Here is a 22,513-nt window from a genome sequence, read left to right on the forward strand (position 1 = left end):
TTATTGCTGCAGTTATTTTTTACCAACTGAGCTTTAAAAATGTCGAAACTTCATTAAGCTATTGTTTGACTGCATTTGGGATCAATCAATTGGATTGCAGGTATTCAAGTGTTCTCACATATGCTGCATTTATTTGATCAAAAGTATGGTAAAGTGGTAATTACTAGATTTAAATCTGTTTGAATATATTTAAAAACTGCTTATTTCTGTTTGGTTAGGCCAAACAGATTTCAGTAACATTACTTCAGTCACATGATCATTCGGAAATAATCATAATATGTCATTTTTTAAATGTTATTAATGTCAAAAAGTGCTGTGCTGCAAAAAGTGTTAAGTTCAAACACTTAAGAGCAACTCCACCAAAGCGCAGCTCCACAAGTTCTGATCTGAGCAAGCCAGTGTATGAAATATCTGTGTATGAAAACTATCCAATTTTTTTTCAGCATGTATAACAATATCTACTTATTAAATGTCCCAAATATAGTACACATACTATCTATTAAATCAGAGAAAGCACTTCTGTAATGCCATTTTGAAAAAAATGTGTCAAAACCCAATGTTTACTTTAATGTTTGGCATTACAATGTTTTGTGCAAGTTTAGCTTTACAATCTGGGTGTCTGCACCAGATTCGACATTTCAATACAGACATTCAGAAGTCCAGAATGTTCTACTGTGCTCCCAAGGAAATGGACAGGTTTATAATATAATTCATTCATCAATGTTAAAGCTTATTAAAATTATTAAAAGCACAGGCTGAGCGACTGATGTTTGTTGCTTTGCACTGAGTCACAATTCTAACATTCGAGTTTAAGCTGTATGTTTGCTGGTCATTTTATTGTCTGAGATAAACAATCTGTTGAAGCTATTTTAGTATGGCTATAAATGCAAAACACGCAAAATGGAAATCAAACTCACATTAGTAGCATTTAACATTAAAGAAAACACATAATCAGCACCTGAGGTGTTTAATGTCGTAGCATAGTTTATGCTGTTGTTCGGCCACACAGTCGCAGAAATAAAACCTTTTCTAACCATGTGTTACTGCGTCATGTTGTGTGTAGATTCTGGGAAATACTGGATTAATTTTCCTCCAAAAGCAATTATTCACCACAAGCATTTAGAACAGAAGTGCAGTGTTTAATAGTAACACATAAATATGGCAGTTGTTGTTTTCTGAAATCACACTCAAAAAATGAGATTTTATTTTATTTATTTATTTTACTTCTTTATACAAGGACAATATACAACATGACATGTTGTGCCAGAGTTAGCTATAAAGCTAATTTACATCTGTAGTCCCTGGGCAGGAAGTTGTAACAAGTTTAACAATATTTAACATTATACACTAATCCTACAATACATACAATATAACATAGCCAATCAAATGAAATCAAATCAGTGGTTGCATATATGATTTTCTGTAAGCCAAAATTTAAGGACAGTTTTAAAAATGTTAAAAGTGGTACTCTTTCTGATATGCACTGGTATTTTATTCCATCTTTCTGCTACTCTGACTGAAAAAAAACAATTCTCTTGAGTTTAACTGAACAATCACTTCTAATTGATGAGCTTGTCTGTGTTATATTGTCTTTGCAGACAATCACACATTGTTTGAGAGGTGGTGGTGCAAGATCATTCAATATTTTGTGCATTAAACACACATCAGCATAAAATAAGAAACTGTTGAATGTTAGTAATTTATGTTGTTCAATACAGCTACAGTGATGATAGCTTCTTGGCTTTTTAGCTATAATGTTTAGAGTTTGTGTATAGATAATATATAGATAATATACAATGATTTTAATGTTGTAATGTTCATGTGAGACCAGCTTGTTGCATAATAAGATAAATGAGGGAAAATCATTGTATTCATAAAAAGTTTAGCAGCAGCGATAGGTAACTGATGCCTGATGTTTCTATAAATCCTCAGGCTTGCTCTAGCACTTTTGGAAACATTCTTAATGTTTTTTTTTTAATTGGAGTCAATAATTATACATAAATATTTAAAATGATCAACAGTATTTTTTTTACTTCTACAGTACATTGACTAAAATATCTGAGCCATGCTCCTCATTTTTCTTAATACTTACATTAAGGGTAAGACGTGAACGACATAACCAGTCTGAAACTTTCTAGAGTGCAGCAGTAAGTCTGTTAGCAGCTTGTCCTTTGTTTTTTGCGTGAGTATATACTACAGTGTCATCTACATACATTTGAACCTGAACTTCTGGACACGCTGTAGGTAAATCATTAATGGTTAAACTAAACAGAGTTGGTCCCAGAATTGATCTTGTGGAACTCCAATATTACAATTAATATATGGTGAGCATGCGTCTTTAATTCTTGTACATTGTTTTCTCGATTTTAAATATGACTCTATCCATGATGCATTAACAAAAAAAAAATTAAACCTTGAAAAATAATAAATTAAAATCTAAATTTACACTTAAACTAAACTAAAAAACCACTAGGGGCCTTTTAGAAGTTAACCACATCCTTGTCCAAACAAACATGCCCAAATGTGTGTCTTTCTGTCCCCCTAGGGGTGTAGAGCCATACGACAACCCCACCACAGTGTTTGTCCAGCGCCACGAGCCCCAGGGAGACTCCAGCATCCTCAGCAGCACAGACTTCTTCCAGAGCGAGCAAAACCGACGCGTTATCCTGGAGAAGGTGGACAGTTTCCAGCTACGTGACAAATACATGTTTGCCACCACCACTAGGGTAAGGCTGCACTTCAACCAGACCAGAGATGCAAACCCTCTAAGGATCATTTGAAGGTTAAGACTTTTATATAGCAGAAGAAGGGAAGAATAAGCAACTCTTATCTAAAAAAAATGTGGAGGGTGCTGAGAGGCAGATCTGTGCCAGCTCAAGCTGAATGCCTCTCCTGTGAGCATGAGTAAACACTCCTCTGAAAAGCTGGAGGAATCATCCCGGTCAAGATCAGCAGGCAGTGATAACAGGCTTATTTAAAGCTTTGGGTTTGGGTGAGAAGGGTCCCTGGTGGGTTTATTCAGTGGTGAACTTCTACCCTTTGTGGCAGAGGGGGTATTTCAGGTCACTACAGACTTGTTTATGAGTGGTATTGACATTTTGCTTCCTAAATTTTTTCATCAAAGCAAACATACTGTTTGATCTGGCATGCATGCTCCTCTTGTAATATTCAAGAATTAGCTGGCGGAGAGTAGATGGTCTTTTTATGGCTGTTTGAATGCATTCTGACCACACTAAGGCATCTGATCAAATCTGTTTTTGACTTTGAAAGTTTTGCTCACTGCAGGATCAGCATTAGATTTGCTTCAGGAGGCAGAATAATTGAATTGTACTTAAAAAAAAATCAAATAAGTATCAAGTATCAAGCTCTGAGGAGAACAGCAGCATTAAATTATCAATATACACAAGAAACGTTTAAAGCCAAACCCTGTTGCTCTGTTGTTCTGCTTCCTGGAAGGCTCTATATACATCTTTTGACATAAAATCAGTTCCAGAAGGTGTTTTAGTTGAGTTTAGTTTAAAATTCCGGTATATTTTATTTTGACTTTGATTTTCTGACAAGTCTTCAGCAGCTGTTTCTGACCCGTCTTGACTCTCAGATCCTAACAGTTTAATGTTATGACAGCTGAGATCTTGCAGTGTGACATAGGGATTATATTTGTACAGTCTGACAAACTACATTAAAAATCGAGTGTGTCCAGGATTAGAAACCACAACTGCATGCTAAATGAGTTCATCACAGTGATTCCAGAAAGTTCCAGAGCTGTATGCTTTGCATTAAAATAAGTTACTGAGGGGAGATTGAATATAGAATCATTTAATATAGTTTAGTTGTTTTATATAACAATATTTTTTTTATTATTGTTTCAGTGTTTTACATATATTGACATGTATTCTAATCAGGGCTCTGAACTGGGTCAAGGAACGAAAACGAAAAACAAACAAATGACATTTCACAGGAACAAAAATGAAAACAAAATCAATTTTAATCGTTCTGAACAGAAACGTTTATTTGAAATTAAAATTAATAACATTATTTTATTGTTCTCTTTATTATATAAGTTTGGGAGACAGAAAACATGAGTTTAAATTGTGTGTACGAATAAGATGGTGACACATACATCGTGAAATGCCTGCGAAGCATATGTCATAAGCGAGACCCATTTCTGATGTGACGAGCTTATCTTAAAGTAGAGCTGGGCGATTTGGCCTAAAACCAGAATCTCGATTAATTGGACATTTAACATTTTAACTCGATAACAATTAATGAATGATTGTTTCATGTATTTATTTTATCTTTTTGCCCTCATAGTTCACTGACAAGTTTTGGACCGTAAAAATGCTCACATATCACAAATGAGAGATTTCTGAATGTAGGGTGCATCACTTGATTTTAAATAATTGAAGTAAACACACACTATCTATTGGCTCTCCGCGCCGCCCACCCTTGTCATCGCTACCAAACCAACCAGCCACAAAGCTTGCGTTATGCACCGTTGTGATGTGTGGTTGCAATTTTTTGAGAGAGGTATGCGAAGACTGCGTCGGACCGTACATGTGCGCTTGGCGTAAGTATAATATCAGAATAATATAATAAGTATAGGGTTAGGGTTAGGTAGAAATAAGTAGAAATCAGCAGCCACACACAGTATGGCAAAGTAATTGAAAAAAGTGACCTGGAAAAATTTGATAAATTTTAGGTTCTAAATGTTGATTCTGATTACTTTTCGATTAATCAACTATCTCTATCTTAAAGGTTACCAAGCACCTGGCTGTTTCATGTACAAAGGTACATTTAGGCTTATGATATTGTAATTAAAACTTAAGTTAAAATTACTTTAGTTAAAATTACAAAAATTAATTATTGATTGTCGATTGTTTTTAGATGGGTTGCCATAAAGAAAATCTCTTTCGTCAGCATTTCTCTTACACAACCTATCAATCAATCAATCAATCAATCAATCAATCAATCAATCAATCAATCAATCAATCAGTTAATCGATCTATGTAATATTTTTGCACAATGTAATAAAAATATAGTTATTAACCGGTATTTTTTTGTAAAAAAACATTTTCAGAATGTATTGTTTAATAACTAATGCAAGAACAGTAAGGTTAAAATATAAATTCTGCTCTGAGTGAAACGAATGGATTTCTAATGTGTTCTTTTGCCGTTTAAAGTAGTTTGCATCATCAAAGAAACACTATACATTTTTTACTTTAAATCAGGGCTATTCAATTAGTTTGTCATGGGGGCCAGTTCATGAAAAGCTTCCCAAATGTGGGGCCAGAGAGATATGACTTGCAATATGAGTGATGATGACAACAGCAATATAAAAGCACATATGCTGAATTTTTGCTCCTTAAGACACCAACGCTGTATTTTTCTACACTAAAATGTTAATATATTGTATTTTGAAACTACATAACATCACGACAATTGTACAATGTGCCTTTTTTTTTTACAAACATATTCAAATGTTGTGTTTCAAACACATTCATATGTTATGTTTTGAACTGCATAACAGTTAGGGATGCAACGATTATAGATTTTGGTTGTACAATTGTTGTCTGAAGAATAGTCATGGTTTCACGGTTATCATGGTTATCACGATTATTATACATTAAATTCAAAACACTGCTAGTTTAGAAAATCACAAGAAAACTGCTTATATTTTAAAGTGTTGTTTATTGCTGCTCAGTAACCAAAAACAGCACAAAATATTAATAAAAACAAACAATAGTCCATTTCTCTCTTTAAATATATGTTAAATTAATTTAATCAAATTAAATAATAAAAATATATATATATATATTTAAAAAATATATATATCTTGCTTAAAAATAAATGAAAAAGTTTTTGATTTAAACAAAAAAAAGTGATAATTTTACAAAGAAAATAAATGACAGAACTATAAATAAATAAATAAAAATAAGAATAAATAAAAAATAGTTCTTGTCTAATGTTTGTTTAAGCTATATATTAGCTATATATAAGTTTTTTAATAATACTTTTTTCGGGGTTTTCACCTTTAATGTATAGGAAAGTAAAGATTATTGACAGGAAAGCATGGGGAGCAGAGAGAGGGGAAGGATGGACATAGGACCGCGAGGCGGGAATTGAACTCGGGTCGCCGTTGTGCACCGGTGTACATGTGTCGACGCACTAACCACTACACCACTGGCGCAGACTATTAGCTAAGTATTTAAATGAACTGTTGTTATTATCTGCGTTCATACATACATAATCATTTTAATAATTTGTAATAATTCGTCTAACATATCTTTTGTTTACATTGCACTGAACATTCCACGCACAACTCTCACCACTACAGCATAAAATAATTTCTACTGTGTGCGCCTGGAGGTCTGCTTGCAAGCCATGTGCGCACCGCTCCCAATATCCGCACATCTCCATTGGAAATTATGAATTTGTGCGCGGAAAAGACGCAATATGTGATCGGCCTGCAGCTATAGTTAATCCATTGTGGTTGCGTATTAGCCCCGGCATAAGCTCGGAACTTTAAACTAGCATACAGTTGGCCAAACTTGTTTAGTTGCAGCAGTTTTGTTCCATGCAACAGAAACGCAGCGTTCACAAGCCTTTACGATTAATTAACCGTAATGAATTTAATCGTGGTTAATAGTGAAATTGGCTAATCATTGCATCCTTATTAACGATATCAGTGCATTGTACAAAAGGCCTTTTCTATAAACATATTCAAATGTTTTCGGCTGTTCCCGCCACTCGCTTAATGTCAGGTGACTCGCACTCTGCGCAGCCTTCAACTGCAGCTCGTGCTGTATTGAACAGACGCACGTCACTTCATAACTATGGCGGTCATTTTTCGACTAACCTAAATTTAGTTTTGATGTCTTGGTCAAACTATTTGGAGGGCCGGAACAAATTGCCTCGGGGGCTGGGTTGAATTGAATAGCCCTGCTATAAATGTTATAGCATAACAAGGCTGTCAATCGGTCTTGCTAGCATCTCATCCAAGATATGGCCTCAATCCAGCATGAAATATTTTGATTTAGACCTGATATGCCTTCATGTAGTTCTAACTCTTGTTTGCAGAAACAATGATCGTCTAGACTGCATGTCTATGGTGACCGCAGCTGGTGTTGTATTTCAGCGTGTTGCTCACCCCGGAGTGTATTCAGTGGTTAATCATTTCCACCCCACATCGGTTGGCATCTCACTAACAGTCATCCCGCAGCGAATGCCTGCCTGCCTGCCCAGAACTGGATGAGGCAGATTCGTCAGGTCACACATGGCACTGCCAGGTTGCGTAATGCAGAAGCCGACCCAAGTCACCCATTAAAGTGGGAAGAAATGTGTAATTTATCTGCGGCTTCAGAAAGCCAAAGACTCTGTGGGAGTTTTTGAGGGCTGTTTATGAGCGGAGCTGTGCGGACGGCGCTGGACAGTGTGCCGGTGGAGCTGCCCTCTTGACAGCTCTGATCTATGTTGCGTTAATGAAGTTGTGGCTTGGTTTCCCTGGGGTGCTTCTAACCACTCATGCACCACTTATATGCGTTCTGTTGCCCAGTGCTGCCATATGGTCCTGTCTTCAACACTGTGCTGTACTAACGCCACTGAGAGCGGATGTAATACAGGAAAACAGTTTTATAATTGCTCCCGTTGTTCCTGCTTGTGGAGGACGTTGTGTTTAAGGGATAGCGAATACATGCATAAAAATTCTGTCATTTACTCATCGTAATGTTGTTCCAGACCAGGGTTATTAATTATAGTTGGCTCTTTTTTTTTTTTTTAATAAAATAAATTTGATTTAACTAGATTGCTTGCTTGCTTCCTAACCAGCTTACTTACCCACTTAATTACGTCCCCACTTAATGACTTGCATTACTTAATCACTTATTTACTTACTTAACCACTTATTTACTTATTAACTTATTTATTTACCCACATATTTACTTGCTCACCCAATTAATTACTTATTTACTTATTTACCCACATATCCACTTACCCACTTAATGACTTACTTTACTTAACCACATATTTACTTGCTCACCCAATTAATTACTTATTTACTTATTTACCCACATATCCACTTACCCACTTAATGACTTACTTTACTTAACCACTTATTTACTTACCCACTTACTTACTTATTTACTTACTTATTTACCCACATATCCACTTACCCACTTAATGACTTACTTAACCACTTATTTACTTACCCACTTACTTACTTATTTACTTTATTTACCCACATATCCACTTACCCACTTAATGACTTACTTTACTTAACCTCTTATTTACTTACTCACTAACTTACTTATTTACTTACTTATTTACCCACATATTTACTTACTTAACCACTTATTTACAGACATATTTACTTACTTACCAATGTAATGACTTACTTTACTTAACCACTTATTTACTTACCCACTTACATATTTACTTACTTATTTACCCACATATCCACTTACCCACTAAATGACTTACTTTACGTAACCACTTATTTACTTACCCACTTACTTACTTATTTACTTACTTATTTACCCACATATCCACTTACCCACTTAATGACTTACTTTACTTAACCTCTTATTTACTTACCCACTAACTTACTTATTTACTTACTTATTTACCCACATATTTAGTTACTTACCCACTTAATGACTTACTTTAATTAACCACTCATTTACTTACTTAACCACTTATTTACAGACATATTTACTTACTTACCAATGTAATGACTTACTTTACTTAACCACTTATTTATTTACTTACCCACATATTTACTTACTTACTTAATAAAGAAATAAAAATACAAAAAGATTCATCTATATGTCATGAAAAATATATATCTTTTTATAATCAACCAAAACTAGTTATAAACTATGGCAAATGGAAAATTAAGTGACTTAACTGAAATAAAAACTATTCAAATTATGCAGAATTGTCAAGGTAAAAAAGACAAAAGGCCAAATTGCTAAAACTTTAAAGGTGCTGTATGTAAGTTTTTGACTCTTCTAAAGCATAAAAATACCATAATAGGTTTGCAGATATTTAAGAAACATGCCAAGTGAACATTCTTGTTTATCTGAAAAACAATGCTGAAGTCAGATATCCTGCCTTGAAAATGTCCGTTACATCCTGGATCGTCTGTCTTTGGTTCATTTAAGCTGCCCAATGCCAGTTTAGCCAATTATATTTTAGCACTCCGAATTGCCTTTGTGGAAAATCGCGTATTTCATTCATTTAGTCAGAAAGGCTTTTTGTGTGTCAGTAACCGAAATGAGATTCTCCTCCCTATTATGATTAATGAGGTTATTAATTAGCAAGTAATATAAATATTACGAACATAAACATTAGATGAGCAGATTACATTGTAACCCTGTGTCCTAACAACATGCTATATGCCAAGATTTTCAGTAAGCAGTTTGGCTGTTTGCACCAGACAAAACCTGACAGAAATTTAAATACAGCCATTCAGAAGCACAGAAAAGTGCATGTACTGCACCTTACCAATACAATGGGAAGGTTTATAATCTACTTAATCCATATTAAACCTTTTTAACATTATTAAATGTACATGAATCACTGATATGTGTTGGTTTGCACTGGGTCACAGTTCTAAAGTTACATTTTAAACGGTTTATTTTATTTTCAAGAGGTGAACTGCTGCTGCTTTCAGCAGTATGGCAATAAATGTCATGTAAAATGGCATTCAAACTCACTTTGTTAGCATTTAACACTGAATAAAGCACATGAGGTGTACCTGAGGAGATCAATGTTAGTTTTATGCTGTTCGACTGCAAGAAATAGAAGACGTTTCGCAAATATACATTTTAGGTATTGGTTAGAAAAAAAATTCATTTTAATATGGAAAATATTTCTTCTATCTTGTGTCATTGCTTTTATTTATAACACAACTTAAATTAACCTTAAATCAGCATTTAGGCTCGATAGACAGGCTGGCTCCTGTTGGTGTCATCAATCTGGCAACCTGCGCTTGTGTGTGTTTTGAACCAGAATCAGAATCAGAAAGAGCTTTATTGCCAGGTCTGTTCACACATACGGGTAATTTGTTTTGGTGACAGAACTTCTACAGTGCAACAGGATAACAGAGACAGGACAAAAAACAGATAATAAAAATATATTTAAAAAAAAAAAATAGAATAGAAAAGATAGGAAAACCAGGCATGCAATACCTACAGTAGTTCAACCACTGGGTGTCAAACATACATACTGCACCTTAAGTAATAAAAATGAAAACAACAACAACAACAACAAAATAATTATAAAAACTACAACTGCTACTCACTGAATCTAGCACAACATTCTTTAATTAATTCAATCAATTTAATCAATTCAACACAAAAGGATGGATGTTTTGGAGAACATTTCATCTTTGTCCAACTCTCTTTTGTGTTCCCTGAAGAAAGAAAGCACTATTTGGAACATCACTAATGTTCATTTTAATTTAAAAGTTATGCAAAATAAGATCTGCTTTAAAATATTCATAAAACAAATGTAATAGCATTTAAATGATACTAAAGCACTGTTGAGAGTGACATGGTGGTGAGTAAATGATGAGGGGATTGTGGTTTTTGGCTGAACTTTATCTTTTGGGATCCTAAAGGCCATATGAATCTAATTTCATACAGCATCACGTTGGCGTTGAAGCGAGAAACAGACTGAAATATGTAATACATACTCTATTTCTAAATGATTTTTCTGCATTTTCCACGATCGGCTACGGGAAATTTGTTCCCTATGTTCTGTTGAGACACGGTTCCAGTGCATTTTTTAATGCACTTGGGTTTCTGAGTGGATGGATTTACAACAGGATAATCAGTGGTTATTATGGTCAGACCATTCAGCTCTTTGCAATTCTTGTTGGTTGTCTACATAGCACATTAAACAAAATTATCCTAAGGAGGTCTATGACAAGACAGGCGAACGGTAAACAGGCCAGAGCAAACATCTCTGTGGGATTTGTCTGGCTGGGCTGGTTGTAAATATCTGCGCTGTTGAGGGGAGAGGAAGTGACAGGCTTGTTGAGCGCTTGGCTTGTTTATGGCTGTGTGTGGCCTGGCCCTCACCCTGCTGGACAGACAAAGCCCCCCAAAAATAAAACTCTCTCTCCGTCTCTCACTCGCTCACTCACTGAGCAATTCTAAAATATAGTGAGCTGCCTACAGATGGAGCATTTTGAGCCATCATCAGCTGCCACTGCTTGCACTAATGTAAATTAGCTAACGTTCCTTTTTGCTTAAGGACTTAAAAAAGTTTAAGAAATACCCAATAAGCAGTGTGCAGTTAGCCTCCATTCTGGCACTGATAAATATATGCGTTTTCCTAACACCTTATCTAAAATTACAAGGGTGTGAAAACAGTTGTTTAAGTGTTAGTTAAAAATGAAAGAGATGTTATGGATTCCAAGCCCCTGAGACCTTATTTAATCTTCAGAATACAAATTAAGTTATTTTAGGTGAAACCCTAGAGCTTTATCATACTCCATAGACAGCAAGATTCTGATTTATAATATTGGCAGATGCGCAAATACATTTGTGTGTAAATAAAATTAAAATAATGATTTTATTCAGTTCTTCTCCTCAGTGTCAGTATACAGAGCACTGTGCACTGATGAACACGCATCCTATACTGACACTGAGGAGAAGAAACTGTTGACTAAAAGTCATTGCTGTTTAATGTGCGCACAAAAGTATTCTCGTAACTTAAATGTAGCTACTTTTTTGGTTTGTGTGTTTTTTCTGGACTTTGAACAAGTCCGGAACTGTTGCTGTATATGGAGGATGAGGGAGCTCCCAGTTTTCACCTAAAATAAATTAAATAATTTGTGTGCTGAAGATGAATGTGATGATGAATGTGTCTCAGTGATGAATGACATGAGAGTGAGTAATTAATAACACAACTTTCATTTTGGGGTGAACTAGCACTTTAAGAAAGTATCTGGTCGTAATGACATGGATTCTTTTATGTGATTTGTGTTAAAGCAAGCTGATACCCAATTCTTAAACATTTTTTATCTTCATATTTTTTGCTCAATGATGTCACATCAAGTTGTTCTTTAGTTCTGCTTAAAGTGTTTTGGGTCATAAACTGGTTTGTTTGTCCTGTCTGGTTAAAAGCCCAGTTAAGCTTTATTTTCTTCTTTGTGTCTTACTTACAGCTGTGTCTGCACAGCTTTAAAATAATCATCTGTGAAATATTGCTGATTGATGAGTTCAGCTCAAGCGCTGTACTAGTGGACTTGTTCAGTTTCAGCATTCACCTTGAATAAAGACTGTAATAAATTGAGTGCGGCAAGGATATATACAGTTTAAGTCGGAATTATTAGTCCCCCTTTGATTTTTTTATTTAATTATTTTTTATTTTTTTATATTTCCCAAATGATGTTTAACAGATCAAGGACATTTTCACAGTATGTTTGATAATGTTATTTCTTTTGGAGAAAGTCTTATTTGTTTTAATTTGGCTAGAATAAAAGCATTTTTTAATTTTTAAAAAAACATTTTAGGGTTAAAATTATTAGCCCCTTTAAGCTATATTTTTCTCACAGTACTTTATATTTTTTCCCAGTTTAGCCTTTAAATGTCACTTTAAGCTGTATAGAAGTGTCTTGAAAAATATCTAGTCAAATGTTTTACTGTCATCATGGCAAAAATAAAAAAATCAGCTATTAGAAAAGAGTTATTAAAACTATTATGTTTAGAAATGTGTTGAAAAAAATCTCTCTGTTAAACAGAAATTGGGGAAAAAATAAACAGGGGGCCCAATAATTCTGACTACAACCGTATATATTTATTTATTTTTATTTATTTATTTACTTTTTTGTGTCTGTGTTAAAGGATAGTTAAAGGATAGTTCACCTAAAATGAACATTTCCTCACTGAACTTTCATGAATTTCTTCTGTTGAGCACAAATTAAGATATTCCGAAGATTGTTTCTTCTGAAGTATTTTGTTTCAACTTAGGCCAGGGGCTTAAGGCCCACTTCATCATTACTATCAGATCCTTCAATATAGCTTTTCTTGTGTTCAACAGAAGAAATAAAAAAAGTTTGACAGCAGAAATAAAATTTTTGGGTGAAATTTTCTTAATTCTTTAGCCATTTGTAATTAAATGGCCTGTCAAATCTGATTTAAGCTTTAGATTACAATTCTCTGAACTGCTGTTCCACAAAAGGTTGAGACTGGTGATGCTTAAGCATAAACAGGGTACCCATGCTTCTTTAAAAGACTTACATTTCAGACATGTGAATTCAAGATCTGGAAAGTACTTAAAAACAAACATAGGTCCTTGAAAGTGCTTGAATTACAATTGAAATTAAATTAGTTTATGGTTTTATTTCAACAAGTCTACTCAATTGTCAAAAACAAAGCAAAAAATAGAAATTCCTTAATTAAAAATCTTTCATTCAAATCATCTACAATAACATTGACAAATAATGCACATTTGTTTCAATATATCACACTCTCAAAAATAAAGGTACGCGAGCTGTCACTGGGGTGGTACCTTTTCGAAAGGTACAATTTTGTACCTGAAGGTCCATATTAATACCTCAAGGGTACATATTAGTACCTAAAAAGTACAATAGTGTTCCTCTTAAAATTTTTAGGTACTATTATATACTTTTGAGGTACTAATATGGAGCCTTCAGGTACAAACGTGTACCTTTTGAAAAGGTACCAGTGACAGCTCGCGTACCTTTATTTCTGAGAGTGCAGAAGCCGCATTTGAACATCCCCAGTAGTGAATTCAACAGGTTTTTATTAAAGTTATTTAGAAAATAGCCAAAGTTCTAGTAAATGAATTTAAACATTTTAAAATGTAAATATTATGTTAAATCAACATTAAGTTAAATGTTAAGTACTGTAAGAACTTTCATGGCGTTACATAGTCTGTTCCATCTTAGCGATTTATGAGGTTTCATGTTAGTTTGGATGTTTCCTTTGTAGGTAGTAGGCAGCGAGACCATTCACTGTGTTTTGGACCATAGCTAAAGTCTCTTACTAGTCGAACGGCATTTGATGTCAGTCTTTTTCTCCTCTTTTTTCAGTCTGTCACCCTCTTCTCTTTCAGTCAGTGTGCCTCTCTCTGACTCACTCTTTTGCTCTCATTGTGTCGAGTCCCTCTATCTGCAGCCCGACTAATAGGATTACCATAATGAATATCACAAGAGCCTTTGGCAGTGAGAAGCTTCTAAGACTAATTAAAGCTGTGCAAACCAAGGTCCTCTCATCTGAGGGATTTATCCATAATGTCATAGAGATCCTTAGTAATAATTAAGCCTTTTCTCTACTCATATCCTCACCTCGCTGTGGCCCTGCAAGCCACTTTATTGATAACCTGGTTTCAGGGTGTAATCTGCACTTTGATAAAGGAGGATACGTTGTAGGAGAAAGAAGGCAAGAGGTTTAAAATACCTTCTTGGCATATCAGTGAGCATTAAAGTGGTCTGGAATGAATACCTTTTAGTAAAATGCTCTTGTAAATCTAGTGAATCAGATGAGCGTTTGAGAATCGCTCTGATAGGTTCAGTGAGTTATTTCTTAGACTGCTTCGACTGAGGTTAAATTTAATTAGGGTTAAAGTCAACTTTAAATGAAACATTTTTGGAAACATTTAGTACTCCAAGAGGGTTTAAAAGTTTAATGCAAAATATTTCATTGTTCCTTTTAGAATTCAGTAGGGAATAATAATTAAATTGAATAAAACAAACTTATTTATAGAGCCATAGAGAGCTGACAATTGTTTATTTTATTAGTTTGAAGTGTTTATTATAAACTATTAGAATGTGCCCTAGTGGTTTTTAATAAAATATGGTTACACATTATTTTATGATGTCCTTGTTATACATTAAAGCACTGAGTAATAGTCATTATTCACATATACTTATTATGGTTATGAGCAGTGTTTTGGTAGTATTACTTCCAAAAAGCATTTAATTACTTATTACATCATTGAAGTTATTTTACACTCAAATTACTGTGATTGAAAAGTAGCTTATTGAATTACTTGACTCAATAAGTGTACACAATACAAATAAAAATGTATTTATTTAAATTTGATGGCCTAGTAGATTAAATTAACATGTCAAAATACAAGATGTTTTTATGGCCAGGGCACACCAAGCCAATGGTTGGCTGTAGGACTATGTCGGTCATGATGATTTGGGTTGGTTTTGGGGTGTTCCACTCATCGGCTTTCGTCGGGTTAATGTCGAAGCTAATTGGCCCAATTCAGCTTGTAGAAATGATGTCAGACCAACAGCTGAAGAGACACTCTAACTTATTAGTTAGCAAAGAATCAAAGAGCGACTGCATTTTTTGCTACATTTGTCAAATATTTGCAAATGATATGGATTATCAGATTATCAGATATATTTGCATGAGTGAATCCCTCTGTGGTGAGTGAAAATTACTGTGATGTTGGTGTTAACTGCTTATTTGTTTGTCCGCATGGGAAGTTTCGGTTTCCCTTTGCGTAATGAGAAAACATACTACCAAGATAGACATGTCTTCTTGCACAGATCCAACGTGAGTCGACAGCACAGTTGGGCTTCGTTGGTGCTAGTTGTTTGGTGTTAGCTTGATGTGTCCCAGCCCTTAAAATAATAATGACACAATATTACATGCATACTATATATTGACATTCATTTCCTTCTCAATTCATTGTCTTAAGCATGTGTGTTCATCAGACAAATCTAACTTACATATGTACAGTTACTCTGCTTCTCTAAGCTTATTTATACAGAACTGTTGAATTTTTGCAGTATTTTACAACATGCTTTTAGGAACTGTAGTTAAGTTATGAAAATTGGAAAAAAGAATTGACCTTTATTGACCTTTGCAGTAATTTAATTATAGTAACTAGTTACTTTATAACTAATTAAACCCATTACTGGTTAGGGATAAGGATGGGGGTTAGGTTTAGGGTGGGTAGCATTTAATTATGGTACTTTTGCTAAATGTATTGTTGGTACTATAGAAAAATATAAGTGTAAGGGCCCTGTAAAAGGATGTTCATTGTAAAAGAAACTCAATTTCAATTGACTTTTCATCGATCTACTGCAAACAACAATGATCCATTCATTTCCCAATGGACCAAATCAAGTCTTGTCCTACTTTCTTCCCCCCAGGAAGCCATTTCACTCACAATTGGAAAAAAAAAGTCTATCACTGCTTCAGTTTCATGCTGATTTGAACTGAGCTGTGCTAACCGACAAAAAACTCATGCTTTAATATAGAACACTCATTTATTCCTGAATCAAACAAAAACCATTACACTCTTTGTCTACATTTTGCAAGCAACCAGAGAAGACAATGTAATAGCAAGTTTCATCATTCAGATTATCTGTATATTTCAGATTGTAATATATAGCTTGGATGAAATATCATTAACTCTATCCAGCAATGCAGGACTTCTCACATTGTGTTCCTTCAACATCTACACGTTCTCACTTATGCTCAAAACCCGGATCTCTTTTCCAATGGGGAGAGACTGCCAGCACAGTACGGCTGTTGTTCCAGAGATAAATGCCTCCTCCACAAAGACGGCAAAGTGACTCCAAAGCCAAATATTCATTAGGCCGGCCGTGCCAGAAACGATTCCATTCATGTGGCATATAAGAATAGACTGCTTCTTACAGGCGAATTTGACTGTGGAGTTTGTAGTCAGGGAATGTTGGATGTTATGGCAGCTGAATGAGAGATGACAGTTTGCTCAGAGGGGCTGTTTTGTGGCTAACTGCCCATAAATGCTTAATGACACTGTGAGTGCTACAGTTGGAGGGTTGCATCTATGTGTCGGGTGCAAATGGAACCTTGGGAGAAAATTTCCGACCTCTGACCGCCTGACAGGAATCATTAATGGCTCAATCAAACAAAATAACACTGTGCATCATCCTGTGGAGCAGATCTTTCTCTTTCTGGAAGGTTGCAGGTATGATGATAGTATTGATGTACAGTAGAGTAGCACCTTTTAGACTTTGAGAACTTAATACAATTATTTGCATATTCAAAAGTGTACACATTTGGTTCTAAAATTAGACTCCAGCATGTGGAGCTTTAAAAATAGTATTTTAATATACATTTTTATGTTTAGTGAGTTACAGTTTTGTTTGACTAAATGATCTATTCTGTTATATTGTATTATATTGTTGTGGCAGTTTAAAATATTTATATTAAATGTTATATTATCTTATCTTATATTATTTTATATTACATCATATTATTATTAAAATATTACATTTATTAAAATAAAAAATGCGTACTACCAATCATATTGTAGTATTTATTAATGATATTTATTTCATTTTGTTATTTTCCATTTCATAACCAAATAGATAATTTAGAGGTGAAAATACAGACAAAAATATTCCGCAGGCTGAGTGCCTTAGTGTCCCACCAGTGACGATATACAGCCACATCGCACTGCTACAAGTGTGATATTGTGTTTATACAACAGTTCGACGGCATAATCGTGTGTATAAAAAAGAAAATCAAACACGGGAGTCTAAAACAGTGGTCCTCAACCTTTTCGTCACCAGTGACCGGGCAACGATTGACAATTTTACTGCGGACCAGGAGGGGGGGCTTGACAAGCTGACAAAACATTGCTGTCACTCTGATACACGCATATAAGCTGAAGCTGATCGGTCAGACTTGCTGGATTCATCTGATTTGTTGACAAATGGGTTGCGGATCTATTCATTTGCAGGTCTTTCACTGGGCCTTTTCCCCTTAGCAAAGAAACTTTCCAAAGACATCTGTTTCTTACTCTTTTTGCTGCTTGTGGGTTTAATTTGGCCACTTAAGTGACCGAGATGTAAGCAAGAGAATACGGTCATTTTTCAAAATAAACGTTTTTTTCAAAATAAAAGATCGTTCAGACTCAGATAATAAATAAAACGCAAATAATTAATGATTTCTTTTACGGCCCATTATCAATTGATAGTTTGGAACCACCAGTCTAAAACCCCATTTGTATGAGGAACTACTTTCTTCCGCCAATCATTCACATCTGCATCTGAGGTTAGAACAGCAGAACCCATTGCTCACTCACCAACGTCATTTTAGAGCTAGTATTTGAATGATTCTCTAACGTTATGTCAAAAGTGATGACAGAACAGGTGATTTTGCTGACATTATAGGATTATAATGCTGAACGGCATGAAATGCCATCAGTCTAGAGACATTTCCCAGTATTTCTGTTGTGATTGGGAGATCACAATTATTAACCCTAAAAAGCCAAAGCAATGCAATCACTACCAGACCAATCTGTGCGTGCAGAAATCCACAGATTTCCGCAGATTTTTAGCCCATCGAGTCTATTTATTTAGTTGAGTAAATGTGTGTAAATAATATTCTTCAAAAGATGTTAAATACATTTTAAAAAACCGTGTGTGGTGCTTGTGTTTGTCATAAAAATGTATTGGTTGTATTGGTCTATGGCAGGGGTCTCAAACTCAATATACCTGGGCCCCGCTGGAGTCAGAGCCTGGGTGAGGCTGGATTGCATCAGGTTTTCCACAAGAAATTAATTTTATTATTAATTATACATTTTTAATTTGTTTATTTTTTTTTTCATCTTATTTTATGTTAAAAAATAAACACAAACACAAAATAACATGAAAAAAAACAAACAAATTAAAAGTTAATAAGAAAATAAATCAAGCAGAAATAAATAATATCATAATAATGATCAATAAAATCATAATCAGGTGACACAGTGGCACAGTGGGTAGCACGTTCGCCTCACAGCAAGAAGGTCGCTGGTTCAAACCTCGGCTGGGTCAGTTGGCATTTCTATGTGGAGTTTGTATGTTCTCCCCGTGTTCGCGGGGGTTTCCTCCGGGTGCTCCGGTTTCTCCCACAGTCCAAAGACATGTGGTACAGGCGGATTGCGTAGGCTAAAATTGACCATAGTGTATGAGTGTGTTTGAATGAGTGTGTGGATGTTTCCCAGTGATTGCTTGCAGTTGGAAGGGCATTTTTATTTATAATGTCCCGCTGGGCAGCAACTTACAAAACTTTTTTTGAAGTGTTGTGAATGAAGCGTGCTGGGACGAATGTCCATGTGTGCCCAATAGAAACGAGGCAGCCAGCAGGCACGGGTGAAAGCATACCATGGCAACGCTGCTGTAACTTTCACTCATTGGGAAATGTCAAGTCCAGCCGATGTCCTGCCCCCAAGAGCCATATACCCCACCGTGATTGGTGGGTTCGTTCAGCTCCACACACAAAACTTTAAAGTGCTACACATATCAAACTCGCGGGCCGCACTAACATTAAACTTTCTTAAAAAAAAATTAAAATTAAATTTTCCTAAATTAAGGCGAGGGCCTCAAACTATCGTCGGCGATTTTGAGACCCCTGGTCTATGGCGTCATTAAGCTGTTAAAGTACCATTTCCAAGCACTGACATCTGCATCGGGTTGTTGCAGCTTTGTGATTTGATAGTTGTTATCACACACTTTGCTCTTTTAAGCTCTCCCGGCAACAGCGTGTGTTTCCAGAGATCTCCCTCGTCTTTGCTCTCTAAAGCCAGATTGTGTTTTGGCTGCTTCCACAACACTGCAGTCTGTTCCTGGAGACAGCCGTTAACGGAGAGATAAATCAATAGCATGAATGGTGTGACTAAAATCGAGGCAGTGCGGAATGGCTGAGAAAGAAAACACTGAGCCCTTTTGTGTCTTTAAACAAGGAAGTGGTTAAACTTGTTATTCAGGATGATGGTGCTTATAAATACGCTTTTATCTAACAGGCTGTCTTCCTGTTGTTCTCACATCGACCTAGTAAATCCCTCTTTTGCTGCCTGTGTTTATTAATATTGTTGGCTGTTATCGCTTCCATCTTGCAATCCGTTTCGGCCCTGCGGTTTGATCTAGGAAAGTGAAATAAACCTGATTATTGTAGGGAATTTGTTTGTTTGCTTTTTTTGATTGTCAGGTTTTCACATCCTAGCTAACTAAAAATGGATTGTAAAAATCATCACTTGTTCAGACTGGCAGGGATGGTTGGATTAAAATGAACTCTGGTGTGATTATTCTGTTTGGGTGGTTCATCTCAAAAAGAGTGAACATTAAAACAGGTAGACTGCTGAAAAGCTTGGTCTCTGTCCACTGCCAAATAAACACTGGTGCAATTTGACTGAAATGTGAATGCAACATGAACAAAAGACATGTATACTAACAAAAACAGGCCATGGTGTTGAGATATAAGTGATAAATGCATACAATAGCTATGTTTCCATCCACCCGTTTTTATGCTCATTTTGGATATGCGCATACAAATTGGTTGATGGAAACACCAAGATGCGCATAAATAAAAAACATATGCACATAAACTACGATAGAAACACTTTTACCAAACAAATTCCAGTATGTGCATAAAAAAAAAAATCATGTGGTTGACCTCCAGAATGGTCAAGAGTGTCTGTGCTCCGCGTCTCACTCCTTCAAACGCCACCATGCGTTTATCGCATGTCGGCATTTGTCTTCTTAGGTGCAAGTCATTTACTGTATTAAATAAAGCTACCGCAGTATATTCTGTTTTTACTTTTGATATTTGGCGCCAGTTAATCAGGAAGTGACGTTTTTGTTCTCTTTGCTTTATTTTCACGTCTTATATGCGATAAACCCAGTTTTGAGCATAAATTTGATTCGCATCTTTGGATGGAAACATTCATTCATTTATTCATTTTCTTTTCGGCTTAGTCCCTTTATTAATCCGGGGTCCTCACAGCGGAATGAACCGCCAACTTATCCAGCACGTTTTACGCAGCGGATGCCCTTCCAGCCGCAACCCATCTCTGGGAAACATCCGTTCACACTCACTCACACTCATACACTATGGACAATGTAGCCTACCCAATTCACCTGTACCGCATGTCTTTGGACTGTGGGGGAAACCGGAGCACCAGGAGGAAACCCACGCAACCGCAGGGAGAACATGCAAACTCCACACAGAAACGCCAACTGACCCAGCTGAGGCTCGAACCAGCGACCTTCTTGCTGTGAGGCGACAGCACTACCTACTGCGTCGCCCAATGGAAACAAAGCTAGTGTCATAATGTTGTCCATTACAGTTTAGTAAAGGCTTTGGAAAAAGTATCTTGTCCAATCTAAGCTTGTGTGTATAATGTAGTGGTGACTTCGATACGATGCCTAAATCTGATATCGTAATGCCAATAATAAATAAATACTACAGCATAAAAAGACTGTCGGCTGAAAGAGAGTACAACAATTTAAAGTACATACATAAAAAATGATAACGTATATTTGGTCAGCAGTCCAGCCAGGCTTTTTTTAATCAAATTGGAGCTTTATTTTAAATTAACAACTTACTATAGACAGAGGTGCACTCATTTTTATTCATTTCTTTGGTTTGGTTCTCAAAGGAGAATCTGGAGATGGTTTTTGGTCATCATCAGGGTATCGGGGAGGGTCTTACATTTTTTAAATCTAAATTTTGAGCCTTAAAGTCTTAAATTCAGTGAAATATTGTGTTGTGGCTTTTAAATCATTTTAAACAGGTCTTTTCCTATGTCCACGTAAAACTACCCAATCAGGCCAACACCTAGCCAATCACTATTATTTCATCTCAATACAAGTTTTAACAAAATTTTATTTATTTACTCTTATTTATTAACTCTATTTATCAACTCTATTTATATTTATATTTATAAACATGTGCTTTAACTTTCTTACAATAGCATTTGTTTTTATTGTTTTTTTATGTTTTAACTGGGCCATTATAAAAAAATCTTAGCATTTAGCTTTGTGTAAGACTGAAATTTCATTCATAATTGTCTTAAAAGGGTCTTAAGTTTAGAAACATGTAGAAACCCTGTGAATTGAAGACGTGTAAATGCACAGATTTTCCATATCTCTCTGATAAACATCTAAATGTGGTCTTAAAAGGCACATAGTTTACCTCTCTTTTATGATTTAATAATAATATTATGGTTCTTCTGAGTGTGCCGGTTTAGGTTCAGTTTAAAACACAATTCAGATTTTTTTATTATAATGTGTTAAAAAGTGTCATGTTGGGGGCGTGTCCACAGTTCGCTGATTTAGGGGTGTGTTGCTTCACATGTAAATTAGTTTCGGCTTCCCGCCAACGTAACAAGTGGGCGGGGCCATGAGCTCACCATGCTCTGCGTTTGCAACAGAGTCTGACAGGAAGACTCAGAGGAGCAGGAGTGAGAGGATCCGCATTCAGTCGTACATGTACGACTCGGACACATACCAAGCAGAGAGTACAAAATTGTATGTGTCTTTGTACAGTTTTACAGCCAACTGTGTGCTAGTTTCAAGAGCCGAGCTTGTACACCGAGACTAATAACCACGCACACTGAATTAACTTTGACTGAGGCACCGGATGCGCCGCTCGAAGCCGCGACACGGCACACCAGACACTCTCTGTGGCGTGGCAGAAACATGAAGTGTCCACGCATTTTTGAATTCTAAACATAGGTTTCTATCAGGGTACACACAACGGCGCTT

General features: G+C 35.7%; 1 protein-coding gene across 4 annotated transcripts in view; it reads left to right on the plus strand.

Moving 5' to 3' along the window:
* The window catches only part of sorl1 (sortilin-related receptor, L(DLR class) A repeats containing), a 142,393-nt gene that overhangs the window by 39,611 nt on the left and 80,269 nt on the right, over positions 1–22,513 (plus strand). For all 4 annotated transcript variants that reach the window (XM_056474295.1, XM_056474297.1, XM_056474296.1 and 1 more), the window contains exon 6: positions 2,546–2,726. In XM_056474295.1, coding sequence (XP_056330270.1) covers positions 2,546–2,726 — 181 coding nt within the window. The remainder of the gene's footprint in view (positions 1–2,545; positions 2,727–22,513) is intronic.

The sequence above is a fragment of the Danio aesculapii genome, chromosome 15 (genome assembly GCF_903798145.1).
Source record: "Danio aesculapii chromosome 15, fDanAes4.1, whole genome shotgun sequence".
Lineage (NCBI taxonomy): Eukaryota > Metazoa > Chordata > Actinopteri > Cypriniformes > Danionidae > Danio > Danio aesculapii.